This window comes from Bos taurus, chromosome 7 (assembly GCF_002263795.3).
Source record: "Bos taurus isolate L1 Dominette 01449 registration number 42190680 breed Hereford chromosome 7, ARS-UCD2.0, whole genome shotgun sequence".
NCBI lineage: Eukaryota > Metazoa > Chordata > Mammalia > Artiodactyla > Bovidae > Bos > Bos taurus.
This window is the reverse complement of record NC_037334.1, coordinates 80,122,303-80,142,890: the sequence shown is the minus strand read 5'-3', so window position 1 is coordinate 80,142,890 and position 20,588 is coordinate 80,122,303. Positions and strand designations below refer to the sequence as shown.

The 20,588-nt window shown below is 43.6% G+C and overlaps 1 protein-coding gene across 3 annotated transcripts in view; it reads right to left on the bottom strand.

The window, feature by feature from the left end:
- Positions 1-20,588, bottom strand: part of TENM2 (teneurin transmembrane protein 2) — a 762,206-nt gene that overhangs the window by 159,431 nt on the left and 582,187 nt on the right. For all 3 annotated transcript variants that reach the window (XM_059888816.1, XM_059888817.1, XM_024995296.2), the window contains 3 exons: positions 12,197-12,391; positions 5,926-6,126; positions 4,021-4,206 (listed from right to left, as the gene is read on the bottom strand). In XM_059888816.1, coding sequence (XP_059744799.1) covers positions 4,021-4,206; positions 5,926-6,126; positions 12,197-12,391 — 582 coding nt within the window. The remainder of the gene's footprint in view (positions 1-4,020; positions 4,207-5,925; positions 6,127-12,196; positions 12,392-20,588) is intronic.

The following is a 20,588-nucleotide window of genomic DNA, read 5'->3' as shown; positions in this document are numbered from 1 at the left end:
ACGCAGGGTTGGAGCCTAGTGTCAACGGGTTTATTCTGTGCACGTGTTAGCTTGTATTATTTAGAGTGGGTGTCTGGACAGCTGACATTCAAGAGATAATAGTGACTATCTTCAATTAGCATTTTGCTTTCCTCTTTCAATCTCCAGTAATAAGAACACTGGTCTCTCCCTGTATTTTGCCCCACTATTCTGTTTGCAAAACATGTTAACATTTACTCTATTTCTTTATAAGAGATGTTTATCTGACTCTACTCTAGCTCACAGAGACTTCTGACCTATTCTATGGTTCCTTTATGCCCTGGTGTTATAGATTTTGAATGGACTTCTGAGGTTAAATCTCCAGTATTAATAAGAGGCAGGCAGGGGAGGGGTGGCAGGTGATTGGAAAAACAACCCATTTTAGGATTATGCTTAAAGAATGAGACTATTCTCACCACACAATGTGCTTTCCGACTTATTCATATGCGTAAACTGCCGTCTATTCAAATACTGCTAATATATTCTAAAGACATACAGGAATTGCAGTTGATCTGGATTCAGTACCTATTTCTCATCAATGCAATTCTGTAGATTTTAGCCACCCTCTGTTTTTAACCTGTTAGAGACAAAGTAAATTCACTGCTTGGTAGAATCCAGCCTAGGATTGGTTAAGCTAGCTCTACCAGCTTATTTCACATAACGCTGAAATGTGATACCTTGTATTTAAATTTTCAGCGATATGTATTAAATATCCAAATACAATTGGGTTGAAAAATTCTAGAAATGCATTTGACCAGCTATGAATAGATTCTGGTGATTCTACTTGACTGAGCTGTAGAGGCTGTGCTTTTATTCTCGTCCCCGCCCCTCCCCAAGCCCAGCATCTATCTTCTTGCTTCCTTCAGTAAAATACATGTGATACATAAGGACTGATGTGAATTGCTTAGCTACTATTTGCAATGACCCTAAGAAAACCATTGCACCATGACCTTTTGAAAACAAACCACAGACAACCCAAAGCACCCCAACTCTAAGCACCCACGGCTTTGTCTTACCCCAAACCTGCCGATGCCTTTTTTGTAGGCTAGGTGCCATTTCATTCTTATTTATTTTCTATTTTTCAAAACACAGCATTTGAGGCTCTTTTTGAAAGGAACCAAAGAGCCTCGCTTTCCTTTCTGACTGTCAGTATCCCTGAGGAGGAGGACTGATTCTGGGCTTGTAAATTGTGGCATTTACTTAAAGCGAATTGACAGGAGTGTCTGCTCAAAATAAAAGACTAAAACTCCATGATATAGCTCTGGGGGCAGAGGTTGCAAAGCAAAAGGCGCAATTACGTGTGTACGAACACCTCTAGAGTTTGAATAGCAAATCTCACCAAACCAAGGTATGCCTGGGTTTTTTTGAGCAAAGCCCCAGAAAACATATTAATAAATCTATGAGGAGATGGCGTGGATCCTACTAAGAAAACCATAGAGCCCTAATTTCTCACAAGGACAGACACTGGTGATAAAGACCTTTATAACTTAAGTAGTGCAAGCTCATGAAGTCACGCGAGATCATAATTCTCAAGGAGAAACCTTCCTGGGATGTCACTAGCTTCATTGGGGGAGCTTTACTTGGCATATAAATCTGCATCTTTCTCTGTCTCTCAAGAGGTCATGGTGATATGAACTTGAACCAAATGCTTCAAGTAGCAAAAACACCTTTCTCTAATTCATCTCACCCAAAGGGCTAGCTAGAATCATCTCCTGTGCTCTGCTGCTGGCCGCATCCTCACCATCTTCTATGAGACTCAAGATACCATCTTCCCATCTCATTTTCAAAGACCACAGAGACATTTCCATGCCACAGTTTTCTTCTCTCTCCTCGCTCTCTGTGACATCTGGACCTTTCCCTTTCTCTTGGCCCCTGATGTCCTTCAAGTCACATTTGGTGTCCTTTCCCTAAAGTGAGTTGCTGACCCTCTTCTCTTTCCTCCTCTCTCTACCCAGACTGGTACAACTCTCCGATTCAGGGGTGGGCCAGTTTTTTTCCAGTATGTTTTGCATCAGACCACACAGGGCTTCGCGGACCATGCCGCAATTACTCAAGGCTGAGGAGCGGTTCGGAAGCTAACAATACATCAATCACATGGGTGGGGCTGCCCCCAACTAACACCTTGTGTAATGGACACTGAAATTGAAGTTTCATATAATTGTCATGTGTCAGGAAATATTTTTCTTTCAACCCTTAAAAAAATGTGACAACTATTCTTAGCTCATAAGTCACAGAAAAACAGGCAGCAGGCTAGATTTGGCCCCCTTCAGCCTAGAGTTTTCCAAGCTTTGCTCTGATCCATCAGCACTGTGAGCTCTTCCCAGAGTAGAGATGGGTTGTAGGATGGAGAGGGCCAGCAGGCATCCCTGTGGGATGCTAAACCCTTGGCAGATGGGGGGTGGGGGGTAAAGGGGAGGTTGAGGTTGGATTGTGTGAACTGAGAGAAAGTGGGATTTTCCACCTAAAGGTTATTGGTTGGCAAGAGCTCTTTTGGGGAGGAAGACTGAGGGCAATGGAGGTATTGGGGGAGAGTCTGTATTTACATCACACCAAGCATGCAAAAGTATTTCAAGAGGAGCACCCCTAAAGAGCAGGAACTATTGGTAATGATTTTAAACTGTCTGGATACTGGGTTGTACACATCCTTCCCTTGAGAGCCTCCTGAATTTTCCCCCAGACTCTGCAGGGAACTATAAATGAAAGCAGGAGGGGAGGGGGGCGTGGGATCTGGAGCATCATTGAGAGATTGCAAAAACAATTCACTGCCAACAGACTGTCCCGGCAGGGTCCCAGTGCTACGGTCATGGCCTGGATAGGCACGCTGCGCCCTCTGATGCCCAATTAGATGGAATTAGGGAAAACCAAATGCAAAGAGCACTTTGTCTCTGCCTGACCACCCAAATGAACAGCATGGGAAACTGAGTCTGTTCTCATGAGTCAGCCCTGGACCAGCTCCTAATCCTGCCTTTTACTCCAGGTGCCTGGGGTCTTGAGGTTAGGGCAGATGGGAGCGCCCCCACCTCAATGGCTAGAATCAAAGGTAAGTTCAAGAGACCAAGTTAGTAGTTCGGATGGAAACTTCTCTGAGAGTGTCCATGCCAGCCAGTGGCTTCAGCCAGACTTAGCATGAAATCAACCCTAGATCTGACTTAATTAAATAACAAATGCAAAAAAACAAATGCTAATCCCACCAGTCTAAGAGATGTGGAAAGCCAGAGGGCAATCACTCCCATCTCCTCAATTAAAGGGGTAACTGGTATAATGAATCCAGTTTTGTCCTACCCCAAACCACAATAATGACAAAAAAGAAACCAAAATGGAAGAAACTCGAGAACTACCACTTCTTAACAAAGAAAATGACCTGTAGAGACATATTCTCGGTCATGAAGCTTATATAGAGATATGGCTGAGTGAGAATGAAATGGGGTCAAAGGAGGAAACATTTATCGATGGTGGTGGCGGTAGGCAGGAGCCCAAAGGCAAAGTTTTTGTCTTGGGACAGCAAGAGGATGCTCAAACTTATTACAATTGGTACCTGGTTACCCAGGAAACCTGGGAGTCCAGCCTGCATCCAACCATATCTCCAAGAAGTGAGTTCCATTGTTGCCACCAAGCCAGGATCCAGTGATCCAACCAGCTGGGAGGATATTCAGAAAGGGGAGACCTGCAGACCGCAGTTGCGTGGGGTACTTAAAACCTCCAGGTCCTGACAATTTCCCATGCATGTGCATTTCTCTCTCCCCCTGCTCAGTAATTTGGATGGGTTTTCTTATCTAATCTGGTCCCTTTCCTCCCAATCTGGAATTCTGGGAAGCAGGGAAAATCTTTTCCAATCTGGACCATGCTTTTCCCTTCCCTATGCCCCCGGGAGATTTGAGAGGCAGCAGGAAGCATTGTGTCCCTGAGGGAACAGCCAGTTGCAACGCACGACCATCACTATAGATCTACGATTTATGAAAATAAAGCAATATGTGCCTGTTTCGGTGCCTGCCGTTTGCCTACCAATGGTGCAGTGTTCACCATTCCAGCCCTCTCGGCATTCACATTTGCCATCTTTACAGGTCCCGTGCTCAATGCAGCGGGGGTGGCAGACGCGCTGGTCGCAAGCTGCGCCTGTCCAGCCCTCTTCACAGCGGCAGGCTCCCCCGATGCAGACGCCGTGAGTGCCACAGTCTACTGAGCACACTTCTGGAAGAAAAACAATGATTACAGCTCAACACCACCTCCGGTGAAACCCTCCATGGGAGGCCAGACCACAAACGTGGCCCAGGTCCCTGGAACTGGCCCAAGGCCCATGTCATCTTGGGCAGCCTGTCTCTCCATTGGCCGGGTATTCATTCATGGTTAGGTAGTTTCTAGAGCAGTGTTCTCAGAGGGAGACCCCTGGACTGGCTGCATCAACCATCACTTGGGAACTATGTAGAGATGCAACTTCTTATGCCTTGGTTGGTCCTCCAAGCTTAGAAATGCAGGGAGTGAGACTCAGAAATTTGTTTCACTATGTTTTCCAAGTGTTTCTGATGCACGCTGAAATGTGAGGACCACAGTTCTGGGGCGGGACATCATCCCAGGAAGAGGTCAGAGACTGCCCATCTGGTTTGGCAAAGCTCCCTGGGAGGTGCCCACCTGAAAAGATACCCATGGAGCCTGACTCCCTGGCCAGCTGGGATGTCTTTCCCTGTTGAGAGCCTGCCTTGCCCCAAGGCCAGTTGGGGCCCCACAACAGCTCCATCCACACAGGAGGACGCAGACCCAGCTGTCACCTGGAATGGCACTGTGGTGGCCATCGGGACCGCTCTAACTGTGCTGCATTTACACAGCTTCTTTCTCAAAGGAGCTCAAAGTCTTTTGTGGTTGGGGAGGAGACAGACAGACAGATATGCACTCTCTGGCGTTCCAGACCTCTCACTCGAGGACAAGCACGAGCCAGACACTCATCCTTACAACAGACTACGGAGGGAGGCATGGCTCATCAGGCCCGGGGAGGGGAAGCCACACCAGGAGGGTCAGTGACTCACTCCAAGTCACACAGCAAGTCGGCCGCACAGCTGGGCCTTGGATCTAGGACTGCCCCGCCCTCCCCATCCTCTGTAGCACCTGTCCTGGGCCACTAGTCTCAGAACTGAAGCCAGAGACGAGTGGGTTGAGAAGACACCCAACATAGCCCATTTTAATGGAATCTTCCTTTTTTTTTCCTTCTGGAATGAAATATTCACTTCTTTCCCATTGTAGCAAAGCTTCACATAGGTTCCCTTTCTGATTGCCATGGCAATCTGACAGCTGTCTCACTACCCACAGGAAGGGGGCGGAAAGATGATGGCTTGCTTGGATAGGTGCTGTCAGTGTGAATGGAACGGTTCTTGGAGAGGTGGGGACTGGCCTGAACTGTTGAACCGTTCCTTTTTAAGGTCACTTGGGAGGGAAGACATGTACTCTTAATTTTAGGAAAATAAAGTGTATGGTACAACTTCATTATTTTCCTGTCACTAGAGTATTGCAGAGCTTTATAACATGTTCACCCAGGACCCCGAGGGAGCCTCTTTTCTGTTTTATAGGACATTCCATTCAGTTTGTCTGGGACTGAATTGTTTGGTTTTGTTTTCTAGTACCTTTAGGGAGTGTACATAAGAAAGCTCTAATGCAAATAGAAGCGTCCCTCCCGGGCCCCTCATCCATTTGTGGTGATGAAACCAACAAGGCACAAGAACCTATGTGGATTTGTTTGTTTGTTTCCCAAGGATCCAAGACTTCAGGGCTGAGAACAGAGTAAGAAAGGTACTATGCAACTGACTAAAGTCCCTCCCTCCCAAGCTAAGTGCAAAGAGTTGATTCCCATCTTTGTGGGCTCATGGAAGGAACACAGGGTGTGAGCGTTGGGGGAAGTGAGGAGGAAACCTCTGGACTTACCGACGGAGCAGTCGGGACCCATCCAGTTGGGATCGCAGCTGCAGAGGCCAGTATCTGGGAGGTACGTGCCGTGCCCACTACACTGGTCTGGGCACTGGACCCTCGCCAGCTCACAGTTGAGACCACCCCAGCCAGGGCTGCAAAGGCATTCTCCATTTACACAGACCCCATGGCTGGAGCACGTAGGATCCAAGCAATCAACTGAAAAAAACAGAGGGGAAAAGTACTGATTACTCATGGGGGCGGGGACATGAAATACCAGCTGAGAGCTGAACAGACCAGTGGTTCACCAGTTCCTATCCACCTGCAAGAAAATGGAGCAGCCCCAGTAAGAGTTATGCGGCCCTTTGAAGAAGACCCATACAGAATGAAAGATTTTTGATTTGTTAAAACACTACATCTCAAACTTGAAGAGAATGTAAAGGAAAAAGGGAGATTTCTCAAGAGGAATTAGAGGAACTGAATACAGAGTTGTGTCATCCAACTTTGAGAGCTTTGTAAGGTTATAAGTAATAGTATCTTAACTGAACCACATCGGGGCTTCTGAGACTGGACCATGAATGCTGGTGATATCTTTAAATGCATCACCAAACCCAAACATCACCCACTATTGGAAAGAAAAGTAGAGAGGCTCAGTCTAACTTCACTAATACTTGACTTCAGATGGTACCAAAAGATGAAAAAGAAAACCAGTGAGACTCATGCATGAGTCACTTTCCTAATTAAGTTTCACTTAGGATAAGTCTAAAATTAGTGTTCACTCTCTGAGCACATATCTACTCAAGAAGTTAGTAAATGTACAGGATGGAAGAGGCGAAAGTGGTTGTTGTTCAGTTGTGTCCGACTCTGCGACCCCATGGACTTGCCAGGCTTCTCTGTCCACGGGGTTCTCCAGGCAAGAATACTGGAGTGGGTTGCCATTTCCTTCTCCAGGGGATGTTTCCAACCCAGGGAACGAACCTGGTTCTCCTTCACATAAAGGCAGAGTCTTTACTGTCTGAACTACCAGGGAAGCCCAGAGAAAGTGAAGCTGGGTATGGAAATGACCCCAAAGGGGTCATCTTCCTACACATAGTCATGAGTGGACTGGATGGGGCAGTCTCTGGCTGTGTCACTGACCTTTCCACAGACGGTTACTCAGACAAATTAATGGTCAGATTCTGGTCACTGTTGTTCTGGCCAGTTTCATGGTCTGCTTGCTTGGCTATCTCAGTAATCAGAGTGGATACACACCCAGTAGTAACTTGAAGATTATTACTCTGGAATCAACTCAGAATGAGGAGAGGAATGAGATGCAAAGGCCAGTTGTCAAGGACAGGACTTTTTGTATGAGAATGTGACCCCAAACTAGGACATCCATCTAGCTTGTGAAGCGCAAGTGTTAGTCACTCAGTCATGTCTGACTCTGTAGCCCTTCATGCTCCTCTGTCCATGGGATTCTCCAGGCAAGAATACTGGTGTGGGTAGCCATTCCCATCTCCAGGGGATCTTCCCGACCCAAGAACCCTGTGTTGTAGACAGATTCTTTACTGTCTGAGCCACCAGGGAAGCCCTCAAGGAAGCCCTCCTGCCCCCTCTCCATTTAGCTTACAGGTAGGTAAACACAGCTTTTCAAAGGAAGACCAGCTTCCTTGGGTATTCTTAGAAAATGATGCAGTGGCATTTGGAGGAAAGAACACCGCACACTGTGGGGTCTGAGTGGTGAATAGTGATCTTGCAAGAAGCTTAGATGTTGCCTTGTGGATCATGGCAATGGAGGGAGGGTGTCTTATAATCTTATTTGACTAAGACATACATTTCGCTCATTTTAACAGCTTGGAAATCAGGTCTGTTGGCATAGATTAAATCATTTGCTTCTGCCATCATCTGGGGGCACAGCCAGCTTGAGATCACTTAAACCCTTTTCTTGAGGTTTTTCAGGCCACGTTGATAGTGTCATTCAGTCCCTTGTATGAATGTGTGCCATCTTGTAGTTCAGATTCTCAGAGAAGATTTTGATTTCTCTCTTTTCCCAGTGCCAAGACTGAAATAAGGTTTTTGTCCTCTAAATAGCTCACTGTGACATTCAGATGGGGTTCTAGCTTGCTGTAGTATAGTAGCTCTTTTTCTTTCTTATGATATACAAAGTAATGGTGTTATTTTAAAACTGATGGTGCATCAGCTCCAAATATGGCATGATTTAGATTATCCAAACTACTTCATTCTGGGGGACATCAGACTCGCGGAACTTGGATTTAACTGAATTCATGATATTCCATGAAGCTTCCAAAGAGTACCTCTCCCTTCAGGTAAAAAGTAAGAATTTTCAGTGTTAAGAGATGTTTCTCAGGATCGCATTTGGACCTTCTCAGGAAGATACTATTTATGTAAATCAGCTCAAAATTATTTGAGCCACGAGGAAACAAAAGCTGCCACTGATTTTTTTTTTTTTCAATCAGGAATACTGTCTCAGAAAGGTACGTTTCAGTGATTTATTATCACTTAGAGATGTTTATGATGTTACTTGCTCTGGTTACAACCACTTTCAGGCTGAATTCATTCTCTTGGGGACTATTACTCCTGACGACATCAACCCTTTCTGATACTTTCTAATTTGCTCCATTCAGTCGGGTGGAGCACATCTGGCTGTAAATGAACTGAAAGGTTCCAGCACACAGAAGACATTCACAAAGAGGCTGTGCAATGCCCTTGACAGCTCATGCCTTGCTCAGTCAAGGGAATATAGTAGATGCTCAATACACATCTGCTGAGAGGATGAATGGCAGACTTCGTCGTAAGCATTATTGTTAATGAGACAAATTTTCAGTGTGAAGGACTAACTGACAAGAAGGACAGAAGGGTGCCAACAACATCTTTCTTTGGGGAAGAATGTAGTGCAACTTGGAATCTGCAAAATATGAACTCACTCATTAAGCATCAATCTTGTCCATATTCTTTTCATAAAAGAAAACCCCAAAGTTCTGTCCTCATTTCGGACATAGAGAAAGCAACAAGTACATGAAAATACCTCGTGTGCTTTGCGCCTCAATAATGACTCCCCATCTATAATTAGCCACTTAAAATGTTTGGTGAGGTGCCAAGAGCTAGGAGCTTTCAAAAAACTGAAAAAACTGTAATATGATCATTTTCTTAAAAGGATGACATAAAAAGTAATATACCAAAAAAAAAAAGAAAGAAGGAAAATGGCACTTTTCTTCCAGATTTAAATTAGTTTTCTCTGCTCTATCCTGAATTACAGTGTGGAGGAAGGAGGAAAATCCACTGAGATTTATTAGCCTTGGAGTGGAATGTCATCAAAAGAACCATTTGTTGTATCTAGAAATGGGAGATAACCCTTTCTCTGGTCATTGAGACCAGTAAATATGCCCTTTGTGCTACATAATTACAGCAGCCGATAGAATAACTAAATTCAGACTTTAAGGGGCATAGTTTCACTGAGAATTTTAAATTTGGTTCCAATTTCATAAGGTGGTCTTGTGGTCACGTCCTTAGAGTCTTCAGCAGGCAGGAGGGAGGCTGGCATTTTACGAAGCTTTATAAATAGAAACAGTGTTATACTTAAAAGGGGGACAGTGGCCTTTACCAGCTAAGTACCATGTGCCTTATACCGCCAGCCCCTTGGCAGCTGAAATCATTAGAACTCATTTAGTCTTGGGCCCTCTGTAGGTTTGACAAAAAAGGATTGTGAATGCAATTTTTATCCCTAAGGATAAAAAAGGAGGTCAAGGAGTTTTACAAACAATATGTACTATAAACCCCTGAAGAACCATGAATTACATTTATGAAGTTAAATGTCATTGAAAAATGACTCAACCATGAAACTGACATGAAAACATGGCTGACTGAAACTAATATGTCAATTCCTCTCTCATCACCTTCCCACTCCCCCAGATATCATTGAGTGAAGCCTCACGAATCTGTCCTTCCGTTTTCTTGTGCAAATTTGTTAATAGTACAACAACGTTTAGGCAGCAAAAACAGAGGATGGCAGCTATTGATTTCATTGCCATGGCCATTTCAGGTAAATTGTTTGAACGTTATGGCTATGATGAATATCAAAGAAAAAAAAAGCTAAATGGAAGAAAAAGTGCTGATCCAGGCTTTCTGATTCCATTTCCTGTTTTGAAAACAGCATATGAATCATTTCGGTTCATTCTTTTGGGGTAGCAGAAATCAATAGAGGAAACGTCATCCTCTCATAATGATCCACGTGACTTCCTTGTTTTGTTGGATGTTTAATTCATTCCAAACATTTAAATAAGACCAACTGGGACAGTGAGAACGTTGAGAAATTACTTGAAATTCCACTCATACAGATATACACAAGCCTTCCTGGACAGAAAAAATTCTAAGACGGGCAATGCCATGGTTCTATCACTACCCTCTTGCCAAATGATGTATGCAAAAGGTCGTTTTAACCTTTCTTGTCATATTATTGGCTTCTCCCATGTTTTCACAAAATGAAGCTTTGCCTCCTGCAGTCCATTTATCTTTAAGAACTTTGACCTTTTTATTAAATCAGCACTTCCTCCATCCAAACTCCCAATTTGGTTTTATGATGCAGACAGAGGGAGGAAGCCTACTTTTTATAACAGAAGAAAAAAGAGAGAGAGAGTTGAGTAAGTGATGACCTGGGGCGGGGGGTCACACTTCTGGGTCCCACTAAGGGCACCAGCACTGATGTATTGGAAAATCTTAGAATACTGTCACGGAAGCAGAGCCTTGTGGAAATAGTTCTAAAAACCATGAAATGGGAGATGTTACAAGGCGAGCTTTTGTATGTGTTTCTAAGGGTAAGCCATTGTCATTCCTCTGTAGTGAGGGCTGTAATGGTTCGTGAGTTTGTACAAAAACCCAGAGATCTGTGAAATAACAGGATGAAAGAACAGATCCACTTGCATCTAAGAACCTCGTGGCATCTGAGGTCCATTCTTAATCAGCTTGGCAGTGAGACGCTGGGAGAGTACATGGGTGCCTGACATTCAAGGATCTTTTCCGGGGAGACATCCTGGGTGGTCATCTCAAGCTGTTTCCTATGGGGGAGGTAATGGGCTTCATTCCTCCCCTTAGTTTGTTGGGCGAGTGGATGCTGATTTTTTCCACTGGGAGGATGGGAGAGAAACAGCCATTTGGGTTGCATGGGGACATTTTGCTGGGAGATGGACTGAGTGGAAAGATGCTGAAGACTTCCAATGCAAAGGCTGAGGAGCAGGTGAGGTTCTGAGAAGAAGGGTTTTTTTACCTTCCTACCACTTGGGGTTGATTCTTTATATGGGAAGATGCAATAGGTGGCCAACTAGAGCCCATAGTCTGGAAGGGCAAACACAGAGGGGAAGGCTGACAGGCAGCTTGGCTGAGTTCCATTGCCATACAGGTCCCAACACTTGGCTACCAAATGACTTTTAGAAGCACCAACTGGAGTAACGAGGACGACTTAGAGCTTGTTTCTGAACACCTCCAGAGGGGAGCTCTTTACCTGTATTCCTGCATTTTCTCCTCCAAACCTCCCTTTTTCAATCTCTAAGCCTGATCTCTGATCATGTTTCGTCAAACTGGATTTAGCTGATTACATCCTCTGATTTCCCCTCTCCCCCGCCATGTGCTAGAGGCCACTTCAAAGCATAGAGTGAGCTCCTCAGGACTCATCAAATCCCAGCTTTCTCACTGCACACCCTCTCTCCTCTGTCTCTGTGACTGTAGGTAACCAGGATCGTTTGCTCTACATGGTGTCTCTAAACGACATGGGTACCCACTGTCTCTCAAGCCTGACTGTCTTTAATGAATATGAATTTTGGCAGAAATATTTACACAGACATATACATATCTGAGATTACCAGGAACAGTTTTTTTTTTTTTTTTTAAAGCTTTGGGGAAGGGAGGAGAATTAAGGATTCTTGTTTGTTCTTAATGCATAGCATAATTCTCAATGTAGAGAGCTTTAAATAAAGCAGAAGAAAAGAGAAGAGGGGAAGGGCAAGGAAGGAAAAGGAAACGAAAGAGCAGGAAGGGAAGGAAGTAGAGGGAGAGAGAAGACAGAAAAACAAAGGAGAAAGAGAAAAAGAGCTAATTATCATAAAGAAGGGGAAAACAGACCATGCCTTTCAGAGCCACCCTTAAGCTCACTCTCTAAAGTTCTACAATTTAAGAAGTCCATCGAAGCTGAGGGGTTTGAAATGTAAAATGTTTCTTTCCTTTGCAAAACAGGGAGCCAGTACTAGGCTCATCAGCATAGGTCCAGACCTGCAGACACCAGCCCAGCCCTTGGGCTTACCTTCCTCGCAGTGCTCGCCCTTGTAGCCGGCTGAGCAGACGCAGTTGCCATCAATGCAGGAGCCGTGGCCCCCGCAGGAAGGATCAATGCACTGATTCAAGGGCACGTCGCACTCTGCGCCTTTCCAGCCGCTGTAGCACTGGCACGTCCCTTTAGAGTACTGTCCATTCCCGCTGCACAGCACGGGGCAGGCGGCTGCAAAGAGCGAAGACAGAGCACCAGGTCAGGGGGTCCAGAGCTTGAAGAACTGTGTCAGTCTAAGAAGGCAGAGCCCGCTGGGCATCTCAGCTCTGCCTGTACTGCTCTGAGCTGGGGACTTGGGCCATGGACTTGGCAGAGCAATTTTCAAATAAACAATCACCACCACCACAGAAATGCTACTAATGATCACTAATAAGAATCTGCCATATAGCACAGGGGACTCTACTCAATACTCTGTAATGATCTACATGGGGAAAAAATCTAAACATGAGTGGACATATGTATAACTGATTCACTTTGCTGTACAGCAGAAACTAACAGAACATTGTAAGTCAACTATACTCCAATAAAAATTAATTTTAAAATGCTACTAATAAAAGCAGTTACCATCAACTGAATGCTTATTATACTCTGGGCATGGCATAAGATGCTTTAGGTACAATTTACTGCTGAATCGTCATTACCACCCAGTGAGGTGGAGTTAGAATCACAATCCCATTTTATAGGGGAAGCTCAGACTGGGGAAAGAACTTTGCTGAAATCACAAAACTCAACAGTAGGGGGCCCCATGGGAAATCAGGTTGCCTCACCTCTTAAGCTGTGCCCTTAACTAAGACCCAAGGACAAGCAAGTATTGTTGCTGTTGTTGGTAAGGGGAATCGGGACCCATTTTGCTGAATATTTTACCTTCAGATTGCTGCTGCTGCTAAGTCGCTTCAGTCGTGTCTGACCCTGTGTGACCCCATAGACGGCAGCCAACCAGGCTCCCCTGTCCCTGGGATTCTCCAGGCAAGAACACTGGAGTGGGTTGCCATTTCCTTCTCCAATGCATGAAAGTGAAAAGTGAAAGTGAAGTCGCTCAGTCGTGTCCGACTCTTTTCGACCCCATGGACTGTAGCCTACCAGGCTCCTCCGCCCATGGGATTTTCCAGGCAAGAGTACCAGAGTGGGTTGCCATTGCCTTCTCTGTACCTTCAGATTAGTCAACTGCTATTCCTGGTAAGTTTATGTTCATTAAAAAGGAAGGGGATGGGCCAGTGTTGAGACACAACCTCTCTATGCTTCACTTTCCTTATCTAGACCACAAAGAAATAACTGCCGACCCCAAAGGGTAATGTGTGATAAAGAATAAAGAGGAAAGATGCCTGGCCTTAAAAAAAAAAAAAAAAAAAAAAAGGACTGGAGGGCAGGCTAAAGACAGGAAATCTCTAGCAGTTCTCTAGCAGGGACCCTCTTTCATCTGTTGAGAGGAAGAAGGCTGACAATCAGAGGGGATAGCCTGGTATGAATTATCAACAATTCTCACCAGTTTGGCTTCAATTATGCTGATACTGTTCCTTTGGAGGTCATTAAGAGTGGGATTTTAGTGGTCAACTTCAGGCTTTGGGCTTTGCACTTCAGGATCAGTTTGTAAAGAATCTGAATTTCCAACCTGCCTTCTGTTGTTCAGTCATTAAGTTGTGTCCGACTCTTCGTGACCCCGTGGACTGCAGCACGCCAGGCTTCCTTGTCCTTCACTATCTCCAGGAGTTTGCTCAAATTCATGTCCATTGAACTGGTGACACTATCTAACCATCTCATTCTTTGCCACCCCCTTCTTCTTTTGCCTTCTAGAGGAGGGAATGGCAAACTACTCCACTATTCTTGCTGCGAGAACCCCATGAATAGTATAAAAAGGCAAAAAGATATGACACCAGAAGATGAGCCTCCCAAGTCAGAAGGTGTGCGATATGCTACTGGGGAAGAGTGGAGGGCAATTACTAATGGCTCCAAAAAGAATGAAGATGCTTCAGTGGAAATGAAGATGCCAAAGTGGAAATGACGCCCAGTTGAGGATGTGCCTGGTGCTAGAAAGTAAAGTCCAATGCCATAAGGAACAATACTGCATAGGAACTTGGAACGTCAGGTCTATGAATCAAGGTAAATTGGATGTGGTCAAGCAGGAGATGGCAAGAGTGAATGTATCGACATCTTAGGAATCAGTGAACTAAAATGGACAGAAATGGGTGGATTTAATCCGATGACCATATCATTATATCTACTTCTGTGGACAAGAATCTCTTAGAAGAACCTGGCTTTTAGTGTGAGCCTAAAATGAGGACACTGTTCCAGGTTATGGAACTGGCATCTAGAGACCTTCAGAAATGACCTACAGAGGTATTTTTAGTGATTCCTGGTTTACCTGCGATTTGTGATGCCGTGGCTCCAAGAATTCTGCAGTCACATATGTGTGTACAACTGGAATGGTCTCCCCATCCCCTGATGTGATTCCATTATCTAATTAGATCACTCCATAATAATGGCCCCACTCACCTTATCAATCCCCCTTTGTTGTCATGTTGTTTATTTTTTATAGTAATTCATTCTCCTTCTGTGAGTGTTTAATTTCCCAAAGATATAGTAAACTACAGAAGGACAAGATTGTGGTTATCAGTGTTGATTTCCTTCTAGTGCTACATTCATCAATGTTAGCTTGCTTGAGTAAATATTTCTATTATGTTCTTGATTCATTCAGGGATTCCCAAGTTGTGGGGGTGTGGGCAAGCACTACATGGCCATTTATGAAAGGTGTGGAAAGAACAATTTCTAGAATGGACCTCATGTTGTACATACAATGCCTTTTTTCTGGGGAAGGGTGTGTTGATGGTAATTGACCTTAATTATAAACTGATGTGAAACAAAAACATCGCAACAGTTGACATACGACGGAGGGGTTATTTCCTCCCCTGCCCAACAAATGCTTTGTAGTAGAATAAGTGGAAAAAAAAATGGCCATTTCCAGTAGAATTCTTATCCTTATGACTCTATTAATACCAGAAAAGAAGAATGAGTTCAAAAGTGAGAACATCAAAGTTACATGTTAAATTTAGATAAAATCTCTCTAAATATTGAGAACTTGCCTTCTATTCCAAGAGACTTGAGTGGAGAGACCCATAGAGTTTCTACCCATGCTGACTGTCTGAGAGAGAGTAGAGGGAAGAGTTTTATATCAGGGAACCCAAGATTCAAAATTAGAGACTGTGTTAATATGAACAAGTATGAGAAATGATGGGCTTCTCAAAGTTTGCAGAGGGCTTCCAGGACAAAGTACACTGGTTCCATGTCAGTGCCCCAGGATACACTCACGCTAAGCTCTAGGTCAGGGATGGCCGTTGAGTGCCCATGGGCCACTATTCTCCCTTCCTGCACCTCTGCAGAGACGAATCAAAGCATTTTGCTCTCCCGAGTCTAGAAAAAGCCTGAAAACCTTCAAGGTAGCGGCCCTGGCTGGGACTTGGGAGCAGGAGGAGAAGAGAAAACTCAGTTGCCCTTTCTGATCTAGGTAACACTGAAGATATCTCCTGGTGGGAAAACTTGAATAAGCACCATTTCTTACCCCCCGCCACCCATGCACACTCAAGAGGGAAAAGAGTGAGAAGTGTGAGTATCTAGTGGGATGAGCTTCCAAGGGCTGTTTCTGACCTGAGGGTTATATATTAGACTAGTTCTGGATGGCAGAGAAAGTTACATTAAATCACCACCAATGGGCTTCCACTGGACATTCCTTCCACCCCAAAGGTGGAAGAGGGTAAGAAGCAAAGAGGAAAAAATTATTGTCTTTATCAATTGAAAAATAAAGTTAGGATTATTTTCTTATTTCATATTGAAACAGCTTCTCTTTTGCAAAAACTCTAAGGTGGTGGAAAAACATTGGATTCTCTAGAATGTAAGCATGGATTTATTTAAAACCAGGTGCCTGGTTTAAAATGTGACCTACTTACATTTCTCAGGGAGAAAAAAAGGGAGAACAGTCAGGTCAGAGAGTTCTCTACATTCTAAAAGCAGCCTTCCTTCAACATGTTTGCTGCATGCTCACCAGGAGGGTGGTAAAAAATGCAAAACACTGTGATGTTCTTCAGAAAGCAGGACACTTGACAGGCTCCACTGATGTTACATGAAAAAAAAAAAAAATAGAAGGCAGGCTAAAGAAGCATGAAGCTCTCTAATAACCCGTTTGCCATGGGACAGAGTGCAAATGCCAGATGAGCCCCCTCTGGTAGTCACTGTTGACCTGCATCAGAGAGAACTCCTTCCCTCAGGGTAACTGACTCATCCTCAGACATAATTCAACCCAGAGCACCCCAGTATGGAAGGCTCAGCCTGATCCTAACCTGGAAGGCTGCACATGAAGTAGGGACCTCCTTCTGCATTACTAACTTTTCTTACTAGTTTTACTCTCACTAATTCTACAAGATTTTTTTTTTTATAGCAAGTTATAGGACAAATATTTCTGCTCCACCTGCCTGCAAGTGATAGGACAAATATTTCTGCTCCACCTGCCTGCAAGTGATATGGAACAGTTAAGTGGAAAGAACAACGCTTTTGCTGCCAGAAAGACGTGGGTTCAAATCCTCACCCATCACTTACCAGCTGTGGGATTTTGACAAGATTACCCAAACTTCTCTGAGACCCACACTCCCCACAAAAAACCCGTCTCTTTGAGTCGCTGGGAGCAGTACGTGTGCGAAGATCTTTGAGGACTCAAAACAGTAGCTGACACCTGGAGTAGAAATCAATCGATGTTCCCTGTGACATTCCAAACTGAGTGACCACACTGACTCCCAGGTCTCAAAGGCACACATACCACCACCACCACCACCACAGCTCCAAATAATACTAACAGAAAGATCTCATCTTGTTCTTCCCCTGCTTGTGGGTGGGAGGTGGTTCTGGAACCACAGTGGAAAGTTTTATGTCCCTGTCTCTCTTCCCTCTTCCTAAGGCTTTAAAGGAGCATGGTACTATACATCCAAGCTTCTATTTAAAATTAATTAAAACGTTTGCATAAAGTGGCTATTTCTGTTTTAGTAAATCTAGTAAGTGGAAGCTCTAAGACTTGTGCAGAAGAAAAATAAATTACTGCTGCCACTAATGACTGACAAGTTATAGGCTGATGACAAAATTATGACACAATTTAGATTCACCTAAATGGTGTAAAACTCATTTTAGTGATCAAGCTGGAGCTTTCCCCTCGCCGCCCTAAAGTTCTCCATAAAGGATGAAATGAATTATCCATGTTATTTACTCATTGGGAAGTAACAGGACAAGTCAGGCATGTCTGCTGCTTTAAGTGAAATGGGTGCCATTTCTTTGGGGCTTGCAGTACAGCGAGCAGCTGGAGAGAAGACAGAGGGGGTTGAAGAGGGCCAGTCAGCCAGACACACAGGGAGCACGCCTGCATCTTGACGAGGCATCTGCAGGCTGGGCTAGATGTTGGAGGGATTTTTCAAATAAAGTGTCTTTTTAAAAACAGGGTTCCATATGATTCTGCAATTCCATCCCCGGGCATATATCCAGACAAAACTACAATTTGAAAAGGTACACGCGCCCCAATGCCCATAGCAGCGCTTGCGCTATTTACTAGAGTCAAGACATGGAGACAACCGAAATGCCATCAACAGATGAATGGATAAAGATAGACATGCATACATATATACAATATATACATATATACAACAGAACACTACTCAGCCATAAAAAAGAATGAATTAATGCCATTCACAGCAGGATGGACCTAGAGATTATTATACTCAGTGAAGTAAGTCAGAAAGAGAAAGACAAATACCACATGATGTCGCTTACATGTGGAGTCTAAAATACAACACAAATAAACTTATTTACAAATCAGAAACAGACTTGTGGGTGCCAAGGGGGTGGGTGGGGAAGGGAAGGACTGGGAGTTTGGGATCAGCAGTTGCAGACTATTATATACAGAATGGATAAGCACCAAGGTCCTATTGTATATAGCACATGTATCTATATTCAATATCCTATGATAAACCATAGTGGAAAAGAATATGAAAAAGAATGTATAAATGAGTCACTTTGTTGTACAGCAGAAATTAACATAACATGGTAAACCAATTAGACTTAAATTTGAAAAAACAAATAATGTGTCTTTTAAAATTGATATGAAATCTGATTGAACATTTCTCTGGAAAAAAGACTGGAGACTACTTGAGCCTAGGACTCCGAGAAATTGTCAAAACTGTACTAACAATTGGTTGCCTCACATCCCAGTTAGTCAATAAACACTTACGAACAACCTAATATATGCGAGTAGCTGGCTTAGGTGGTAGGAAAAAAGGACAGAGAAATAAAGATGCCTCGAGTCCTCTGAGGCAATTAAGGATATAATATTAATATTTTGGGTCATGGAGGGGAGACAAAGTTCAGTGTCATTGAAACCAAAAGAGGTGTCCCGTTGTCTTTAGAGATTGTGGACACAGTTTGGTGCTGAGCTGAAGTCAGGAAAGGCAAGTTTCCATTATTTCTGGGCTCCTGCAGGTGACAATCTATTTGATAGTCAATAAAGTCTGACCTCTATTACACACCATAAATTTGATACAGATTAAAGATCCAAATAAGAAAAAAGACCGACACAGTATTTGAAAAAATACTGAAGACTAATTTCATTTTCTTGTGAATGGGATATATAAAAAAGATAAATTCGAGGGACCAAGAAGATCAGCTTTGAGAAAAGTACACTGATACGAATGCAGAGTTCCAAAGAATAGCGAGAAGAGATAAGAAAGCCTTCTTAAGTGAACAATGCAAAGAAATAGAGGGAAACAATAGAATGGGAACAACTAGAGGTCTCTTTAAGAAAACTGGAGATACCAAGGGAAAATTTTATGCAAAGATGGGCACAGTACAGGACAGGAATAGTATCGACCTAACAGGAGCAGAAGAGATTAAGAAGAGGTGGCAAGAATACACAGAAAAACTATACCAAAAAGGTCTTAATGACCTAGGTAACCATGATGATGTGGTCACTCATCTACAGCCAGACATCCCGGAATGTGAGGTCAAGTGAGCCTTAGAAGCATCACTATGAACAAACCTAGTGGAGGTGATGGAATTCCAGTTGAGCTATTTCAAATCCTAAAAGATGACGCTGTGAAAGTGCTGCACTCAATATGCCAGCAAATTTGGAAAACTCAGCGTGGCCACAGGACTGGAAAAGGTTAGGTTTCATTCCAATCTCAAAGAAAGGTAATGCCAAAAAAAATGTTCAAACTAACACACAATTGTGCTCATTTCACATGCTAGCAAGGTAATGTTCAAAATCCTTTGAGCTAGGATTCAACAATACATGAACTGAGAACTTCCAGATGTACAAGCTGGGTTTAGAAAAGGCAGAGGAACCAGAGATCAAATTGCCAATATCTGTTGTATCATAGAAAAAGCAAGAAAATTCCAGAAAAACATCTACTTCTGCATCATTGACTACACTAAAGCCTTTGAGTGTGTGGATCACAACAAACTGTGGAAAATTCTTAAAAAGATGTCTCCTGAGAAACCTGTATGGAAGTCAAGAAGTGATAGAACCAGATAAGGAACAATGGACCAGTTCCAAGTTGGGAAAGGAGTACGTCAAGGCTGTATATTGTCACCCTGCTTATTTAACTTATATGCAGAGTACATCATGTGGAATTCTGGGCTGGATGAAGCACAAGCTGGAATCAAGATTTCTGGGAGAAATATCAATAACTTCAGATATGCAAATAACACCACCCTATGGGAGAAAGTGAAGAGGGATTAAAAAGCCTCTTGATGAAGGTGAAAGAGGAGAGTGAAAAAGCTGGCTTAAAACTCAACATTCAAAAAACTAAGGTCATGGCATTCGGTTCAATCACTTCATGGCAAACAGGTGGGGAAACAATGCAAACAGTGACTGACTTTATTTTCTGGGGCTCCAAAATCACTGCGGATGGTGACTGTAGTCATAAAATTAGAAGACGGTTGCTCCTTGGAAAAAAAGCTATGATAAACCTGGACAGTGTATTAAAAAGCAGAGCCATCACTTGGCCAGCAAAGGTCCATCTAGTCAAAGCTATGGTTTTTCCAGTAGTCATGTATGGATGTGAGAGTTGGACTGTAAAGAAAGCTGAGTGCTGCAGAATTGACACTTTTGAACTGTGGTGTTGGAGAAGACTCTTGAGAGTCCCTTGGACTGCAAGGAGATCAAACCAGTCCATCCTAAAGTGAATCAACCCCAAATATTCATTGGAAGGACTGGTGCTGATGCTGAAATTCCAATACTTTGGCCACCTGATGCGAAGAGCCAACTCACTGGAAAAGACCCTGATTCTGGGAAAGACTGAGGGCAGGAGGAGAAGAGGGCAACAAAGGATGAGATGGTTGGATG